This window comes from Prionailurus viverrinus, chromosome D4 (genome assembly GCF_022837055.1).
Source record: "Prionailurus viverrinus isolate Anna chromosome D4, UM_Priviv_1.0, whole genome shotgun sequence".
NCBI lineage: Eukaryota > Metazoa > Chordata > Mammalia > Carnivora > Felidae > Prionailurus > Prionailurus viverrinus.
This window is the reverse complement of record NC_062573.1, coordinates 77,173,045-77,193,830: the sequence shown is the minus strand read 5'-3', so window position 1 is coordinate 77,193,830 and position 20,786 is coordinate 77,173,045. Positions and strand designations below refer to the sequence as shown.

The window sequence follows — 20,786 nt, the reverse complement described above, 5'->3', positions numbered from 1 at the left end:
CTCAGTGTCGTGAGTTCAAGCCCATCGTTGGGCTTGGAGCTTGCTTAAAATAAAAAATAAAATTTAATCAAAAGGGATCATAATGGTTTAAAAGAAATATTGGAGTATACTGATGGTCCAAATGTAATCAGTGGTTATTGTACTTAAAAATAGTACATAATAGGGGCTCCTGGGTGGCTCAGTCGGTTAAGCGTCCGACTTCGGCTCAGGTCATGATCTTGCGGTTCATGAGTTCAAGCCCCGCATCGGGCTCTGTGCTGACAGCTTAGAGCCTGGAGCCTGTTTCAGATTCTGTGTCACCCTCTCTCTCTCTGATCCTCCCTCGTTCATGCTCTGTCTCTCTCTGTCTCAAAAATAAATAAACATTAAAAAAAATTTTTTTTTTTTAAATAGTACATAATAGCATTGTCCTCATGTTTTCAAATTAGTGTTGAGTTGGGCTGTTTCGGTCCTGTAGTAGACCATACTACATACATTTTCATACATTTCTAATAGATTTGATAGATGATAGGAGTTGGACTATTACATTGATATTAAATATCAAAAGCATGTACATTTGGTAAGATTGGGAAATATGTTGTATGTCTCCTTTTTGAAATAGCAAATACCAATTTCTTTCATGGTAGCTGTTTAATAGAGAAAAACTCCTGTAACTTTTCTTTGAGAATAGGTGAGTTTAGTAAAACATGTTCACCTTTTCAGAGGGAGAAGGAAAAGTTAAATAAGGATCTCAGAGAAAGCTTTTTTACAAATTGTAGGTATAAACAGGTTAATATTTCTTGCTTCTAACTTTCTTTAGAATAATGATTTTATCGTTTGGGTAAAAATGGAACATTCATTGTAAAAAAAAATTTACCCAGTACCTAAGAAAATGCAAAGAAGAAAGTTAAAATAAATCATACCGTATTTTACTACCTTGAAGTTAAAGTAGGTAAATTTTATTCCAGGGATTTTTCTGTGCCAATGCCATTTGCTGAATGACAGCATCAGTCTCTGTTAGGAGCTTGAAAAATGAAGATTCTTGGGCCCCATCCCAGATATACTGAATCAGAATCTGTAAGAGTGAGGCCCAGCAATCTATTTTAATAAGCCCCCCAAGTGATTGTTATACATTCATAAATTTGGGAAACCCTGCTCTGTGTGCTTCTGAAATCTGTATAAATATACAGAGATAGTTTTATAAAAATGAGATTGCATTCTTTATGCTATTCTTTTTTTTTTTAATTTTTTTAAGTTTATTTATTTTTGAGAGAGAGACGTCACGTGTCAGGGAGGGGCAGAGAGAGAGGAAGACAGAATCACAAACAGTCTCCACGCTATCGGTGCAGAGCCCGATATGGGGCTCGAACTCACGAAACTGTGAGATTGTGACCTGAGCCGAAACCAAGAGTCAGTCGCTTAACATACTGAGCCACCCAGACGCCTCTCTTTGTGCTATTCTTAATATTAATTTAGTTTCACTTGAATGTAAAAGGAAAGAACTTGGAGGCAGTTCAAGATGGAAGCTTAGGAACACCCTGAACTTCCCCTCCTTCCACAGACACACCAGATCTGCAGCTACTTATGGACTACTTCCTGCTCAGAAAGAACTGAAAGCTAGGTGAAGAATTCCCTCTACAACAAGGAATGGAAGGGCCACATTGAAATGGGGAGTAGAGGCAGAGAGGTGATCTTGTCAAAATCTTCACCCTGGTACAGTGACCCACAAGAGAGGAGGGTTTCACAGGTCTGGAGTATTTACCTGAGGAGGGATGGGTTTATGCCCCACTTTGGGTGTGTCAACCCCGGGAACCCGCATTAGAGAGACGAGGCCCCCAAAATGGATTTGGAAACAAAGGGGTTTGTGTACAGTGGACCTGGGGGGCTGTGGGGAATCTGAGATACTCCTTTGGAGGTACTTACACACAAGTACATTCATCTTGGGACTGGACCCAGTGCAAACGCAGCAGTTTGAGAAGTGACTGGATTATGTGTGGAGGAGATTCATTTGTTAATCCAGAAGTGTTTGCGGGAGGAACTAGGATCAGTTGGGACTTTCTTTGGGGACAGAGGTGTTGTGAGCACCATTTTTGCACTCTCCTTCCACTCTGCCAATTCAGTCAGGCACTGCGGACACAGCCTCCCTAAACCATGAGTGTGCCCCACCCCCAGCCGTCACCCTGCCTCACTAAAGCCTTGGGTGTATCCTGCCCCCACTGTTCTCCTCCTGCATCCCTAAAGCAGGAGTGTGCCCCACCCTCAGCACTCTGGCAGCCTTGCTAAAGTCTGCCTTTGAGTGCAGACCACACTGGGAATGCCCCTTGATCACCTGGCCCTGGTGGCCAGACGGACTTGAGTTTCCGGGACCCATGGGACTGTAATAGGAAGACAGTTATGGAAAGGCTACCATACCCAAGGCACTGTGTGGGTAGCAGGCTAAAACACACCACTAGTCTGCCTCTGGAAAAGGCTCATCTATTTGTCCTGGAGCTTCACCCTGAGAGGTAGGCTTCAAAGGTGCTCTCAGGGAATGTAGGCAGGTAGACACTATCTTTGATCTGTCCTCTGATCGCACCATAGCTTGCTGGCACCTCCAAAAAGCTTGTACGCTTGTCTGAAGCCCTGATTTTTGCAGCTGGACTTCAGGGGACACCTCCAGATCTCTGGGCCTGGAGGTCAACAGGGTTTATAGTTGCATACTCCAGAAGGTCCCCCCGAGGATCTGTTTTCCAATCAACCTGAACCTAGGTGCTGAGATCACTCCCTTTGGAACACTAGTGGGTCTTGTCACACCCTCAGCAACTGGGATCTATCCAGAATAAATCAGGCTAATTTAGTAATCACAATGTTTCAGAGAGACAACCAAGAGCTAGGGCAAGGTTGAACAATAAGGTTTATCTCCTTTGGAAGGACACTCCTTCCAGACTGAGAGAGGTACATGCTTTGCTCAATACATAGAAACAAACACAGAGAGTCAAGTAAAATGAGGAGACAGGAATATTTTCCAAACAAAAGAATGAGACAAAACCTCAGACAAAAGACCTTAATGAAGTGGAGAGAAGTAACCTATCTGATAAAGAGTTCCAGATAATGGTTATAAAGATGCTTACCGGAGTCAGAAGAATGGTTGAACACAGACTTAAACAAAGAGATAGAAAATGTAAGGAAGTACCAAACACAAGTTCCAGAGTTGAAGAATACAGTAACTGCATAGCAAAATATATTAGAAGGGTTCAGCATCAGAATAAATAAAGCAGAATAGATTGGTGACCTGGAAGCCAGGGCAGTGGAACTCAGCCAAACAAACAACAACAACAATGAAAAATTAACGAAGATAGCTTAAGAGCCTATGGGACAACGTGAAGTGGAATAACATTCATGTTATAGGGATCCCAAAGGAAAATAGAATGAAAGAGGCAGAAAGCTTCCCTAACCTGGGGAAGGAAACAGACATTGAGGTCCCAGAAGCACAGAGTTCCAAATAAGATGAATTCAAAGGCATCCACATCAAGAGACATTATCATTAAAATGTCAAAAATTAAAGAGAGGATCTTAAAAGTAGCATGAGAAAAACAAGTTGTTAAGTTCAAGGGAATCCCCAAATCACTATCAGCTGTGATTTTAGATGAAGCTTAGCATGCCATGGTGGCATCATATATTCAAAGTGCTGAAAGGAGAAAACTTCCAACCAAGAGTATTCTACCTGCCAAGGTTATCATTCAGAATTGAAGGAGAGGTTTCTAGACAACAAAAGTTAAAGGAGTTCACCACTAAACTGGCCTTACAGACATGATAAAGGAACTTCTTTAAGCTGGAAAGGTACTATTAACAAAACATACAAAAGTAAAAATCTTGCTGGTAAAGGCAGATATGTAGTAAAGGTGGTGGATTAACCACTTCTAAACTTACTATGAAAGCTAAAAGACAAAAGTAGTAAAATTAAATATAGCAACAATACTTAAGGGACACACAGAGTAAAGAGATGTAAAATACGACATCAAAAACAAAATGTGGACAACAGAAACAAAATGGGGGAGCAAAAATGTAGAGTTTTCACACTACGTTCAACCGTAAGTTGCTATCAACTTGAAATAGACGTGTGTATATAGGTTGTCATGTGAAGCTCATGGTAACTGCAAAGCAAAAACCTATGAGAGATACTGAAAATATAATGAGAAAGGAATCTAAACATTGCACTGAAGAAAGGCATCAAACTGCAAGGGAAGACAGCAAGAGATGAAGAGAGAGGGACTACAAAACCAGCCAGAAAATAATGAACAAAATGGTAAGAAGTACATGCGTATCAATAATTCCTTTAAATTTAAATGGATACAGTGTCCAATCCAAAGATGTACAGTAGTTGAATAGATTAAAAAAAGATTCGTTTGTATATTACTGCCTACAAGAGATTCACTTCAGATCTAATACACACAGACTGAAAGTGAAGGTTGTAGAAAAAGATACTCCATGCGAATGCAAATGAAAGCTGGTGTGGCTCTACTTATATCAGACAAAAAAGACTTGAAAACAAGTCTGTAATAAAAGATAAAGGACATTACACAAGGACAAAGTGTCAATCCAACAAGAGGATATAACATTTGAAAATATTTACGCACTCAACATAGGAATTCCTAAATATGTAAAGCAAATGTTACAGACTTAAAGGAGGAAATGGAAAGCAATACAATAGTAGAAGACTTTAATACTCCATTTACATCAATGGATAGGTTATCCACATAGAAAACCAATAAGAAAGTACCGGCCTTAAACAACACATAAGACCAAATGGTCTTAATAGGTATACAGTTGATCCAACATGGGTTGGAGCTCTGTGGGCCCACTTACGTGCAGATGTTTTGTGGTATAATACTATAAAATGTATTTTCTATTCCTTATGATTTTCTTAGTAATATTTTCTCTAATTTAGTTATTGTAAAAATAGGATATATAATATATACAACATAAGTAATATGTGTCAGTTGACTGTTTATATTATCAGTATGGCTTCTGGCTAACAGTAGGGTATTAGTAGTTACGTTTTTGGAAAGTCAGAGGTTATATGTGGATTTTTGACTGCATGGGAGGTCAGTGCCCCAACCCCTGCATTGTTTAAGGGTAATTGTATACAAAGCATACCATCCCCAAATAGCAGAATACACATTATTCTCTGTGTATGGAACATTCTCTAGGATTATACACTAGACCACAAAACAAGTCTCAGTAAATTTAAGAAGATTGACATCATATCAGGTGTAGACACTGGTCATAGTCCTTAATGACACTGGTATGAAAAAAGTCAATTATATGGAGAAAACTGGAAAAATAATAAATATGTGGAATTTAAATAACATGCAACTGTTGTAACCAGTGGGTCAATGAAAAAAATCAAAGGGGATATAAAAAAATACCTTGACACAAATGAAAATGGAAATAAAACAATCCAAAATCGTAGGCTGCAGCAAAAGCGGTTCTAAGGGACAAGTTCATAAAAAGACACCCTATCTAAGGGAACTAGAAAAAAGAAGAACAAATGAATCTCATAGTAAAATGAAAGAATTAAGATTGAGAGCAGAAATATATGAAGTCAAGACAAAAAAAAAAAACAATAGAAAAGATCAATGAAAGTAAGAGCTGGTTCTTTGAAAAGATAAAAATCAGAAACGAAAGAGAAGTTGACATATGCCACAAAAAAAATTGAGAATTGAGAGACTACTATGATAATGAAGTAGGTTAATTCCTAGTACCATACAATCTTTTGAGACCTTCTGCCTTCCATGAAGATGTAGAAAATCTGAATAGATGGATTACCAGTAAGGAGATTGAATCTGTAATCAAAAACCTCCTGCACCAGACATCTTCTTTGGTGACTTCTACCAGACATTTAAAAAACATGTAATACCTATTCTTCTCAAACTTCCAAAATATTGAAGAGGAAAGAATGCTTCCAAACTCATTTATGAGGCCAACATTACCCTGATACCAAAACCAGACAAGGACACCACAAAAAAGAGAAGAAAAGAAAAATTATATGCTGGTATCGCTGATAAACAGAGATGTAAAAATTCCCAACAAAATATTCACAAATCAAATTCAACAATATATTAAAAGGATCATTCATCATGATTAATGGGACTTATTCCAGGAATGCAAGTATGTTTTAACATCTGCACATCATTGGTGTGATGCACCACATAACACAATGAAGGATAATAATCATTGATCATCTCAATAAATGCAGAAAAAACCTTTGATAAGATCAAACTTCCATTTATGATAAAAACTCTTAGAGTATAGATAGAATGTACTTCAATATAATAAAGGCCATATATGACAAACCCATACTCAATTGTATGCTCTAAAATCAGGAACAAAATAAGGATGCCCACTCTTGTTAATTTTATTCAGTAAGTATGAGAAGGCCTACCCATAGCAATTACCCAAGACAAAAAGATAAGGTCATCCACATTGGAAGGAAAGAAATAAAACTATCACTATTTGCAGATGATACTATATACAGAAAACCCTAAAGACTGCCCCCCCCCAAAAAAAACCTGTGAGAATAAATGAACTGTCATGCCGTAGTATACAAAATCAGTATACAGAAATCTGTTGTGTTGCTATACTCAAATAATGAACTGTCAGAGAAATTAAGGAAACAATCCTTGCAAAAAGCCTAACAAAACAATTTGCATAAAAATAAAATACCTAGGAATAAATTTAACCAAGGAGGTGAAAGACCTGTACATTGAAAACTGTAGGACATTGATGAAAGAAGTTGAAGTCACAAATAAGTGGCAAGTTATTCCGTGCTTGTGTTGAGATGAATTAATACTGTTAAAATGTCCCTACTACCCCAAGCAATATACATATTCAGTGCAAACTCAATCAAAATTCTAGTGGCATCTAGAACAAAAAATTCTTGTCGTAAAAGATTTTATTTTTAAGTAATCTCTACCCATTGTGGGGCTTGAACACATAACCCCAAGGTCAAGAGTCACATGCCCCACAAACTGAGCCAGCCATGTGCCTCTAGAACAAGTAATTCTAAAGTTTGTGTGGATTCACAGAAGACTGTAAATAGCCAAAGCAGTCTTAAGAAAGAAGAATAAATGGGAAATGTCACAGCCCCAGACTTCAAACTGTACTACTACAAAGTTTTGTATGAAAACAGTGTGATACGGCATAGAAACAGACACATGGATCAATGAAACCAAATAACCCAGATAAAAACCCATGCAGATATGGCCAATTAGTCTATGACAAAGGAGACAAGAATATACAATGAAGAAAAGACAGTGTCTTCAGTAAATGGTCCTGGAGACACTGGACAGCCACATGAAAAGAATGAAACTAGACTACTGTCTTACATCATACACAAAAATTAACTCATAATGGATGAAAGACTTGAATGTAAGACTTGCAACCATAAAACTCCTAGAAGAAAAACAGGTGGTTAGCTCCTTGACATCAGACTTGGCATTGAATTTTTTGAATCTGAGTCCAAAAGCAAAGGCAACAAGAACAAAAATCAAGTAAGTGGACTACATCAAACTAAAAGGCATTGGTGCAGCAAAGGAAACCATCAATAAAATGTAAAGGCAATTTGGATATTAACCCCTTATCGCATATAGGAGTTGCAAATAGTTTCTCCAAGTCAATAAATATCCAAAATGTACAAAGAACTCAGTAGCAAAAAACCAAGCAATCTGATTGAAATGTAGGCAGAGGATCTAAATAGACATTTTTCCAAAGAAGATAAACAGATGGCCAACAGGCACATGAAAAGATCCTCAACATCGTTAATAATCAAGGAAATGCAAATCAAGCCCTCAATGTGATACCACCTCACACCTGTTAGAATGGCTAATATCAAATCAACAAGAAATCAGTGTTGGAAAGGATGTGAAGAAAAGGGAACCCTCCTACACTGTTGGCGGGAATGCAAATTAGTGCAGCCACTATGGAGAACAGTATGGCAGTTTCTCAAAAAATTAAAAATAGAACTACCATGTGAACCAGCTGTTTGACTTCTGGGTCTTTTCTGAGGAAAATGAAAACACTAATTTGAAAAGATACCTGTGCCCCTGTGTTCATTGTAGCATTATTTACAATAGCCAGGATATAGAAACAACCTAAGTGTCCATCAGTGGATGAATGGATACAGATGATGTGAGATATATATGTCTCATATGTATGTATATATATGTCTTGTGTGTGTGTGTGTGTGTGTATGTATGTGTGTATGTATATATACATGTAAAATGTATGATGGTCTTGTCTTTTGTAATAACATGGATGGACCTTAAGGGTATTATGCTAAGTGAAATAAATTAGATTTCATTTATATGTGGAACCTAAGAAACAAAATAAATGAACAAACAAAACCAAACTATAGACACAGGAACAGATGGATGGTTATCAGAGGGGAAAGAGTTTAGGGGGCTGAAATGAATGAAGAGAGTCAATTATATGGTGTTCGATGGTACCTTGATTTACTGTGGTGATCACTTTGTAATGTATACAAATACCAAGTTATTATGCCATACACCTGGAACTAATACAAGGTAACATACCATTTTACCTCTATTAAAAAAATATGTGTATTGTTTACGTAAACCACCTGTGTCAAGCACATATTCGATACTCCATAGATCAACTATTAATATCATTAAGATGCACTATCTAATAAATTGCTTAATAAAAGATGGGTAGAAGCAAAATACTATATAATTGAAAAAAAGAATGTGAAAGAAATGAATTTCTGAAGTATCAGAAAAATGTTTTTTCACTGTGAGGGATAGGAGTTAAGGGAAAAAAAGGTTAGAAAAGGCATAAACTAATGGGACAAGTTAGTTTTTAAACTACGTGTGTCAATTCAGAGTATTTCTTGATTCCCTGACCTAAAAGATTAGGAAATTAACACTTCTACTTACTCCCATCTCCTGGCTTTGGTAGATTGTATTCTGTGCTGTGTTGTCAAGATTCCTAACATTTACATTTTGTCGTACTTTATTTAGTTCTATATTGAACAGTTTTAGTCCTCATTACCAGTACTGTGGCTTCTCCATTCCTGAGTTGGAGAAATCTCTTGATTGACTGAGTTTCATGCTCGGGTAATCTTTTCATGCTATAATATAAATGCTGTATGCCTTGAGTTCTTGCATACTTGCTTGAGTGCTTATCTTTTATTTTTATACTTGAAGGATTACTTGGACAGGTATAAAAATTCCTTCTCTCAGAACTTTGCAGACACTGCTCCTTGATCTCTTAGGACTTTTGACGGGCTGGTTCTCCTTTCTTATTTCATCAGGAAGCATTTGTGAGTGACATATTTTTTGAGTTCTAATGCTGTTGTTTCCTTCAGTGTTTGAGTATGGCTACCTGATGTTTTCGTTCTTGAAAAACAACTTGGCAGGAGGCAATATCCTTAGGGAACACTTTGATTAGAGCTTTGTCCTCATTATTTTACTATATTGGGGCATTGAATGTTACTGTAGAAAAGTCTAGTTTTTGTCTGCCTCCTTGAAAGTAACTTGCTTTTTCATCTAAAATGCCTGACGGTTTTTTTCCTTTATTTTGGAAGGTCAGTAATATAATCAAGGTATATCTACATTTCATTCATTATCAGTTTTTCTTGGATTACAGTATCGTCTTTAATCCATAGGTTTATTTCTTCATTTAGGAACATTTTCCTCATCCTGAATTTTCTTTTGTTCTCCAGATCTTTTATCTTCTAATTGTTTTGTCTGTTTCTTTGCATTACTTCAATCATCTTGAATGTTCTTTTTTGTCAGTAATTCTGTTTCCACCAGTGGTTGTTCTGTTCCTTGATGTTTTAAAAGAATTAATTAGGTAATGATATGTTTACTGGCTGTTTCTTTTGTCTTTTTTTTTTTTAATGTCCATTTATTTTTGAGAGAGAGAGAGCGTGAGTGGAGGAGGGGCAGAGAGAGAGAGGGAGACACAGAATCAGAAGCAGGCTCCAGGCTCCGAGCTGTCAGCACGGAGCCTGATGTGGGGCTCGAACCCACGAACTGTGAGATCATGACTTGAGCTGAAGGTCAATCGACTGAGCCATCCAGGCATCCCTGTATGTTTATTTCTTTAGCACTACAAACTACCTTTTCATATTCTACTTTATCTTGCCTTTTAGAGCTTGTTTTTAATTGATTGTATTTAAGTTCTTTATTATGTATGAGCCTTCGAGAATTTTCTTTGGCTTCTTGGGTTATGTTTCCTTCCAGAATGGGTTCTTTGCCATTTCTATGCCTTATTCATTTCTTCAATTTTTTTTTCCTTTTCTGTTTCTTCAAAGCTGTAATATGTGTGCATTGTTTTTTCAAGGGTGTTGGTGCTTGATGTAGGAGGCTCAGAGAAATTCAGTCTTACATATGGTGTTGATGAATTATTTTTAATATCCTACCCATCTCACCTATACTTGTATTTCTTCTGGGCCTCAGTTTGAATGCTGGGTACTGCCGGGAGCAGTGAAGGGAAGGCAGAGGAAAGGGGTGACTGAGAGCCAGATGGGCAGTAGGACATTTGGGCTGTGCTCTCATAAGTACCAAGTGTTCCCTTCTTGGATTCTCTCCAGCCACTCATGAAGATATATTGCATACCTTGTGCTGTGGGTATGTCCTCAGCTTCAGACCTTCCAGTTCATTTTGTTCTGAGCCCTAGAAAGTGTTCCCCTCCTCCACAAACGTGGAAATGGTTAGAAACTTTTACCCTGGGTTGTTGACTTTTCCCTTAACCCTTGCTCATTTCCCTTCTTGCCATTTCGAAAGCTGTTTCTGGTAAGTATTTGGATTTTATAAACTATTTCCCTACAACCGGTTACTGGTTGAGGGTGGGGGTAGAATTAAGAATTATCACAAATCACATAGGGCTTTCTGTTTCTTATTTCGACTGTCACTCTTCAAAATTTATCGCCGGAGGTTGTATATTTGGTTGTTGCTGATATAATTTGGCTTTTTAACTTTTATGAATTAAAATTTTTGTTATATTAGGCTTTGAATAAAGGAGATTCTATGATCTAGCACAGGGTTTCTTAGCCTTGGCGCAAATGACATTTGGGTTGGTTAGTTCTTTTTTGTAGGGGATTGTCTTGTGCATCTTGTGGAATATTTTCCTTTGTCTTTGTTTTTGTTTTTCTTCATTGTAGGGTGTTTAATAGCATCCCTGGCTTCTCCCCACTAAAGGCCATTCTTATTCCCCTAGTTGAGACAATTAAAAATATCTTCAGACATTATTAAATATTCCCTGGGGGGAAAAATCACCGTGGGTTTGGAACCACTGATTACCTTATTCTCTCATCTTTGCTCCTCTTGCTAAACACCTGCATCTAAATTTTAAATAGAACTTTCTTGGGTAGCCCCATCATTGTCACCAGAGGCGCATGTCAGATTTAGGAAAAAAGCTCTGATACACTCTTGTAATTCAACTTAATACTACACACGTTACCTGTGTAGGACTTTCAAGCTATCTGAACAGTAATCCACGAGTTAAAACAAAACAAAATAAAAAACAACAACAACAAAATGACTTGCAAACACTGGAATTTTACTGAGTGAAAAAAATTAAGAGTTTTTTTTATGACTTACTGTTTGGAGTAATGATACTCACGGGAGATTTACTCTCTTCTCCCTCATTAATTAAAATCATGTTGTTAGCCAAGTAAGTGAAGAAAATTCTTATTGGCAATTCAGTTGTTTCCCCGTTTAGGAGAGTGACACTCTCCAGTTCTAAGCTAAATAATTGTCATGGGAAAGTAATTTCCTTGAAAAGAACAGGCATTGATTCGCCCCTGTTACTCACAAATCCTATTTCAGTCAAATTGGAAAACTATTAAGTTTTTGGGAAAAAATCAATAGGTATCAGGAAACCATTAGATCTTGTGGCCCTTGCTATATCTTGCATGAGTAATCACTGTAAACAGCTGACAGGTATTTCACTGTTGACACAGAGTGATGCTTGGGGGACCACGTCTCCTCAGGGTAGGTGGACAGCTTCAGACGCTGCAATGAGTTCAGTTACCCTTGTTTTTTCCCGGCACTCATTCTTTTAGACAGCCCTGTCGCTAACTGCGCCTTTGATGCTTTGAAAAATCAAATACTTTCTTTACTGTCAGTTTTCTTTTTCCTGTGTTGTGGCATGCTAATCAGGCCGCGTGGTTGTCTTTCCTCAGCTTCAAATTTTATATCCATATTAACTCGTGTAAGGTTTTGTTAGTAATGCCATAGAGTATGTAGGTTTACCGTCCGTTCTTTTTTCTTCTACACGACTTGTAGGTTTTTCTCTGTTTTAGACAAGTGGCTTTGGAATTATCTGTGTTTTGTTTTGCTCGCCTTAAGAGAGAGATTTCATTATTTGTGAACTGTATGATTATTACATTTGAGAGAAAAAATAAAATTAAATCCTAGGTGCACATATCCATACTGTCCAAGTAATTTGTTCATATCTGTTGGTAAATTATTATGCATTGATAGAAGCTTGGTGTTGGGTTTGTATGTGAGAAGAGCTGGTCTGTTTTTCTCTTTTTCTTTTTTTTTTTCTTTTTTCTTCCCTTCCTTTCATTCATCCATTCATTCATTCTTTTGGAGGAAAAAGGAGAGGGGAAGAAATGAGTATAAATAAGAAAAAGATTCTATCATTGTAATTCCCATAAGAAGTTTGGAAACCCATACTTAATTTGTATATGTGTTCGCCTGCTAATTCTGTTTGGATAAATTAAAATAGCATGGATAGAATAGTGTTCCTTGGTTTGAAGAAATATTTTTATTTGATGAATATTATATATATTTTTCAGGTGCTGTAGCCTCTATGTTTTGGGTTGATGCTGAATTAGGGGTCGACATTTATCTTGATGGTAAGTTGAAAAGCAAATATTCTTTTGTTTTTAGGTAAAATGTTATGGTTAAGATTATTTTTGTTCATATTTTTAATTCCTTGCATTGTTACTTTTTTTTTTTTTTGTTTTGAGAAAAAGAGCATGTGCAAGCGAGGGAGGGGACAGAGGGGGACAGAGAGAGAGAGAGAATATCTTACGCAGGCTCCACACTCAGGGCTGAGCCCAGCATGGGACTCTATCTCATGACCCTGGGATCATGATTTGAGCCAAAATCAAGAGTTGGACATTCCACAGACTGAGCCATCCAGGTGCCCCACACTGTTACTTTTAAACTCGTTTAGTTAGCTAAGTAAGACTTTGTTCATACAGATTCCAAAGGCCCAGACAGTGGTGTAACTGGATGTCCGATCTTATTACTAACTCCCAATTTAGTGCATCCACTAAGGTTTTCCTTTTATTTTTTATTTATTTTTTTTTTAATTTTTTTTTCAACGTTTATTTATTTTTGGGACAGAGAGAGACAGAGCATGAACGGGGAGGGGCAGAGAGAGAGGGAGACACAGAATCGGAAACAGGCTCCAGGCTCTGAGCCATCAGCCCAGAGCCCGACGCGGGGCTCGAACTCACGGACCGCGAGATCGTGACCTGGCTGAAGTCGGACGCTTAACCGACTGCGCCACCCAGGCGCCCCAAGGTTTTCCTTTTAAAATACTGTGTAGGTTTATTCGGGCGCCTGGGTGGCTAAGTCAGTTTAGCTTCTGACTCTTGGTTTCAGCTCAGGTCATGATCTTACGGTTCCTGAGATCAAGCCCCAAGTCGGGCTCTGAGCTGACAGCATGGAACCTGCTCGGTATTCTCCCTCTCCTTCTGTCTCTGTCCTTCCCTTGCTTGCCTTCTCTCTCAAAATAAACCTAAAAAGAAATACTATGTAGGTTTCTTATGTCCTATTGGTTTACATACTTAGTATGTTAGAGAGGGTTTTTTTTGTTGTTGTTTAATTAAAATATACAGTATGAGAATCATATCTCTGCTTTCATTTTTTTCTTTAAGAATTAAGCAAGCCCTTCACCCCTTACTTCATTTACCTTTACACTTTTAGGCAGTTTTATTTGGAGGCTTCATTTAAGACCTATTAGAAACTTTCTGAATTAAGTAACTATGTGCCCTGCCCACCCTTGACCTTTCTTTAAACGAGGTCTTCCATAGGCCAAAAAGTGAAATTGAAGACTGTCTCCAGTCATTTGGCTCTAATATATATGGCACGTAGATGGTTGGATTCCCTGGGCAGCATCAGACTCCTTCTGCTGTTCTCATTTGAAAAAATTATTTGGCATATAAATTCAGAGATTGCCAGACTAATTAACCATTTGGAAACTTAGGTTCATGTTATGGAAAACATTTGTGTGAGTCAGAATTGGTGCAGATTGCTAGGAATGAGATATCTTAAGACGTCTCAGATTCAAGGAGTTATTTAAATGTTAAGAAAAGTCTTGATTTCGATTATATGAATATACACTGGCAATAACCTTTCTTGTGTAATTTCTCACATTCCACTTTATATTATGGAATTTATCTTATCATGTTTTGAATTGTAAGTTTTTTAAAGGCCATAGAAATCTTACTTTCTTATTTGCTTATTTCATTTAAAAAATTTATTTTGTGACCTCTGATGCCTTAAAGTGGTGCTAGGCACTCAGTACATATTTGAAATGGTAGGATTGACTTACACTGAAGCATTGGCAAGAGAAAAGCCAAAACTTTATTTCATTGAGTAACATTTGTGAACTGAAACAGGTTAGTTGTGATTTTCATTCTCACGTATAAAGGTGATTAAAAGAGATAATTCCTTTGTAGGTATCATAACTGTGGTGGATTCAAAATATGGATTAAAAGTAAGTTGAAAGATTGCTGTGAGTTGCTAATAATTAAATGATTAGCATTTAAAAGCTAGGTATATGGGGATGATTATATTGTTTTCTCTGCATTTTTGTTTGTTTAACATGTAAGAAAAAAGGGTTTTTTTTTTTAACTATCTTGAATAATGAAATTCATGAGTCTTTTAATTATTATGTCTTTTTAAAAAACATTTACTTATTTTTGAGAGAGAGAGTGTGTGTGAGTCGGGGAGGGGCAGAGAGAGAAGGGCACACAGAATCCTAAGCCGGCTCCAGGCTCTGAGCTGTCAGAAGAAAGCCTGTTGTGGGGCTCGAGCTCACGAACCGTGAGATTATGACTTGAGCCAAAGTCAGATGCTTAGCTGAACCTCCAGCCTCCCCAGTTCTGTTTTTAAATTAAATATTCGTTTTCTATTACTCTGGCTTGATGTGATAAAAGTTGAAAGTGTAGTATTTTGCAATAAGGATACTACAGGGCCCAGTTTCGGTATGTAAACTTCCTCAGTGGGATTCACCCCCAATGTTGGCAAGTAAGAACTTCTGTCCCAAGTTCTTTGATGGAAGAAATCCAGCTTGCTAAAGCATATGAGAACTTTTTTCTCTCGGTAAACTGCTATCAGACACAAACTGGAAATAAATCTGAGTTTTAAAAAACAACCGGTTTACTTTATTTTGAAGAAATCAGGGGTTTATCCATAGGTGTCGTGAAGAGAAACTCCTTTACACGGCATCTTCCCGTGAAGTTTTCCTAACTACCAAGTTCCTCACATGCATTTAAGTGGGCTTCAATTCATAAAATGCAGCTAGTTGGATTTGTAGAACATGTTACATAAAATAAAACAGTATTTCTCAATTTTCCGAGTGAAATGCTGCTAAAGGCAAAACACAATGAAATTGTCCTCCTACTGGTCCCAATGTGGGAAGATGGATGGCACCCGAAGTAATCATTTCTTAGAAGTTTAATGTAATATTCAAAAATTCAAGTCCATTTTGTATTCTCCACTATATATTGGACCCTATTTTGAGATGTTTGGGAGGTCATTTCTTTGTAGATTTTAAGCCCAAATTGATTAATAGTCTTAAGAATCAAAGAAACATTCTGAATATTACAATTTTACTCAGAAAAATTCCATCTATTCCGAAATTAGGCTTTTTCTAACAAAATGTCTATGGAGGAAGCAAAAGAAATCAAATTCTTTATTCTAAATGTTTATTCTAGTCGTGTTTGAATTCATCTTTTATGTACCTTAGTTACCAAATTTCAGATAAATTGGTATAGCAGCTTAAGGTATTTTTTATTTTATTTTTGATAGACTTAAGGTGTCATACCCAGAATAAAACTCTATATATTTATGACTATAAGAATACTTTTATGTGTATATTTAGATGTGCAGAGGACTTAAAAAGAATCCATTATCAGCTGAATTGAGGCCAAATAAACAAAGCAACATTCTGAATAATGCAAACACAGTAAACGTTTAACCTCCTGCCACCTTGATAAAACCTCTTAAATTATTAAATCAATATACCTACACAAAACTGACATACTGTCAGGATAATGGAAACTTTAGATTTTCTAAGTCAGATGCCAGATAAATAACTTTTCTTTTATATAAAGACTTTGCCCACTTGTCCAATTCCTCTGGTTGCAAAGCTTGACCTCAGTAGCTGCTTGTGATTCAGAGAATTCTGAGGCAGTACAAGTAATGACACTTGGATAATGGGCAGCAATTTAAGGTGTCATGCTTCACAGAGCCAGCCCATCACAAGTAAAGCTGAGAAATGGTACCCTGTGGCCAGGCAGCCAAATTGAAACTGAAGTGGTAATTGATATCATGGGCTATCACTCTAATGGGATTGTCACCCATTGATCTGAAATATTCATTTTTTAATCATGGGCAAAGAATTGGACAACTTCAAATGACAGCTCTCTATTCTCAGGACTTGACACCGGGGCTACCAACATTGTTCTTCTCAGTTCTACAAACGTGACAGCATTTAATGCAATAGAATCAATGAATGAAGTTACACAGAAAAGGTCAAGCGAGAGGTTTCTTTTTGGCTCTTCTGTTATATTGCACTAGCTGTTGAAACAATTGACTCAGAAAACAGTTGGGCTTGGAAAAGACTGGAAAAATAAATAGACTGACATTATGCAATAATCATTTTTTAAAAGCTGAGATAGTGTTAGATCTATAATCAATCCACTGGAAAGAGATGGCTGCCGCTGCTCTTCCTAAATGTCATGTGACATCTCTGACACCAGCTTTATTTCCACTTTGGTCAACAACAGCGTTTTCCCCCTGTCTCTCTCTCTCTTTTGGTCCAGCTTGTTTCTATTTCTGCAGAGAAGGACATTCTGCGGCCCTTATTGAAATAGTGTCTACAATGGCGTTATCTCAGAGGGTTTCTTTCTGTCTTCCCATATGCTAAGTTGGAGGGCTGAATCCTAAATTTTTGGGTGTGTTAGATTAATTAGTACCCAAATCATTTTTATCTTTTTAAATATATAAGCAAAAGCCATAGTCTCTAAGCAGACATGAGGAATCCTTTGGGGTTATGTATACATACATTCAAACAGATACACACACGCACACACACACACATTATAAAATTTTTGAAAAAATCTTTTACAAATATTTTCCTTCTTTGCCTGTACAGGTAGAATAGAATATCAAAATTCCCATTTTTTAACTCTATAAATGGAAGTCATCTGAGTGAAGGGCCAGTATTGGAGAATGTCCTTTTGAATAACAGACACTGTTTTAGCGTTTTTGCAAAGTTTGACTTGGGAAGGTAGGAAGTTGCATAGGGGAAATGTTGGGCCGGTACCTTGAGAAAATAAATGTTAACGTGCATTTGTTATTTCTTCACGTTTGGGTTCACATAGGCATAGGACAGGGCTTCTATCTCTTTTTCTGTAATTATTTGTGAGGACTACATGTCTTATTCGTAACACAGTTGTATATATTGGCCTGTATGTATTTGGGGGATTTTAATGTGTTATTATATTTGATAATTCCTTGGCTGCCAGAAGGTAGTAAAATGTTACTTAGCTTTGAGTGTAGATTTCTAATCTTTTGGAGAAGTAAATGCATTAAAAACCCCGGTAACTTTGAGAAACCACTGTTGGTTCTGTTTAGGTATGGAAATTCGAAAACAAAGTCTCGTCATTTTCCTGCCATATCTTTTTTTATATCCCACCAGCTTACAGCCATAGAGCCCCAAACTCATATGTAAATCTTCTAAAAGGTCAACACTACCATATTTTGAAAAACATTTCAAATTTTGGAAAGAACTAGACTATTCCAGGATCTTTCAGAAACAGATGCCTTTGTTAAATAGATTTTGCTGAATAGAAAGGGAGTTGTTGCTGCACATTATATAATATTTCAAATAACAGCATCCACGTATCCTTGTCAGCAAATAGGAAGTGTTAACTAGAATTCATTCGACAAATAATTGTTGAGCCTGATGCTGTTTCCGGAATGGTGCAGCCTCGTTCTCTACAGGACTTGATAACAGGATGCAGTAGCCTTAGGCCAGGAGTGATTAGCAAAAATAGTAAACTTTGTCTCTTGTCAAGGAACAGTTTTTGATACAGTATTTTAATAATAATAATAATAATAATAATAATAATATAATTTTGAATGTAATTTTTAGGTGGTCTTTATGAGTATACTCTTATGTGATTGTTAACATTTATGTAACATCTGTATACAAGATTGATTTCATATGACATGAAAAGCTTTCACAAGTTTTTAAAATTATGTTCAGTTTACTTCTATTGAGCATGTTTTCAATTTTTGAAAAATATCCCTATAATAGGGTATCCTGTGACAGTGACGGTAGTAAATTTAGTCTCTTCTTTTATAAAAGGAGTAGAATAGGGGCGCCTGGGTGGCGCAGTCGGTTAAGCGTCCGACTTCAGCCAGGTCACGATCTCGCGGTCCGTGAGTTTGAGCCCCGCGTCGGGCTCTGGGCTGATGGCTCAGAGCCTGGAGCCTGTTTCCGATTCTGTGTCTCCCCCTCTCTCTGCCCCTCCCCCGTTCATGCTCTGTCTCTCTCTGTCCCAAAAATAAATAAACTTTGAAGAAAAAAATTTTTTAAAAATAAAAGGAGTAGAATAGCCATTTTCTATGATTATTATGAAGGATGAGTGAGACTATGTAAAAGAAGGTAAGAATTTGTGAAGTTTGATTTCAAATACAAAGAACATTAATATAATCAAATTGCTTCCGACCTCAGTAGGCAGCTTCTTATTGTGAGAAGGAGATTCTGTTGAAGGTTAAAATAATGAAGGTAGAACATTTTGCAGAGATGAACCTTATGGCATTGATGCCTTTAGGGTTTTAAGTAGGATTATGGAAAAATGGTAACTGCTTCCAGAGTGATGAAAACTACCTGGTGGGCTCCTAACTCAAGGTCAAAATATTTTTTTTGGAGCTAGCTTGACTCTGCAGAAGTCAGCAAAAGAAATGTTTAAACTGTGGAGCCAGATCACTCAGGTGTGGGTTTCTGTAAATGAGAAACTGTCTTTAGGCTAGAACTGGGGCTGTGTCCTTCCCACAGCTTTTTTGTTTCTAGGGAATATGAAGGGCCCAGTACTGAGCCCATATTGTATATGATTCGGCCGGGGGGGATGGGGTGTGGGATTGGAATGGAGGGAAGTATATTAGATTTTAAGAAAGTGTTATTTCAGTAGTTATCTCTTTTTTAAAAAATATAAATAATAAAGACTGTTTAGAACAAAAACAGTTTTATAAAAAAGAAAATGCCTAAAATTTGAACTGTAATGTTCTTTGTTTTTATTGACATGATTTAAATCTGGAGGGTTTTCCTTTGAAAAAGGAGATGTCAGGGGAACAAAATTTAAGTCCTGTCCCCTCCCAAAAGAACCCCCCTCAGGTTTACTCTAGGATAACACAAATGGGGAATAAAATGCTTTCAGTTAGAAAAGTTAATTCTGCATTTGTGTATTTAGTCATAGAACTTGCTGAAGTCTGCATTAGAAGCAAGAAGGGATTCGCCAAAGTAAAATTCCTTGTGTTGACATTAGAATTTGTGTTACACCTCAGTAACTTTTTTCAAACTTTGTTTTTGTTTAGCATTTAGAAGAAGAAAAACCTGATGGCCTTATCAATGAAGCTTCTAGGTATTCATATTTAAAATATATATTGATTCCTGGCTGATTGAGGAGAGAAAATTATTGTGAAAACCAAAACCAGACTAAGAAATATAAAAACATAGTCAAGGCGAATTTGTTATCTTTTTTCCTATAATTGAATTATTGCTAACTATTTATAATGGTCTAATGACTAAAATTTTGTTTAAGACTTTTTTTTTTATGGTAGCATAAAATGAGTATTGGGCACAGCAGTTCTTTGAGAGGAGCTAGGGAAAAGGGAACATTTAAAACTGTTTTTGTTGTTCTTTTACAATTTCATGGGGATCGAAAATGATCGTGGAGAAAAGAGCTGGCTGACTTACTACGGTCTTCAATAGTAATTCATCTGAGTCACATGTTTACTGTTACAACAACAACAGAGGGACAGATATGGGAATAGTTTCAATTGGCATTTAGAACTTTTTTTATTTAAACACCTGTATGTTCCTAATTGGGTTGTCTTTAGACTTAGAAATATTGAAATTAGTTTGCCTCCCCTAAGCATATTCTCGCTAATGGGAAAAAGACTCTGGGATAGACCATAGCTGCTAAGTGGGCTGCTGAGTTTAAGAGAGGGGCTCCCTGAGATTTGCTAGGGTGAGGCAGACATCAGTAATAGACTGCAGGCAGGCAGTTCACCCCCTGTCGTTTTGGAATATGGTACTCTGTGGTTCTGTAATCCTGCCTAAACACTGCATTTGGTGTATAGGTGTGCTTCAGGTTAGACTGAACAAGCATTTTTGTAACCGTTTTCCTTGCTAAAATATGTTTATTATAGCAAATGTAAATAAGCCAGATAGGAAATAGTGAAGTGTCATAAAAGCCAAAATAAAGTTAAACGTAGAAGGCCTCCAATTTAAAGATTGTAACTGTTTGTCTTTTGAGACGTCCACAT

The 20,786-nt window shown here is 37.0% G+C and overlaps 1 protein-coding gene across 2 annotated transcripts in view; it reads left to right on the top strand.

Annotated features, from left to right (window-relative positions):
• Nucleotides 1-20,786, top strand: part of LOC125149969 (COBW domain-containing protein 2) — an 80,815-nt gene that overhangs the window by 39,206 nt on the left and 20,823 nt on the right. For both annotated transcript variants that reach the window (XM_047829196.1, XM_047829195.1), the window contains exons 5-7: nt 12,788-12,847; nt 14,684-14,721; nt 19,833-19,879. In XM_047829196.1, coding sequence (XP_047685152.1) covers nt 12,788-12,847; nt 14,684-14,721; nt 19,833-19,879 — 145 coding nt within the window. The remainder of the gene's footprint in view (nt 1-12,787; nt 12,848-14,683; nt 14,722-19,832; nt 19,880-20,786) is intronic.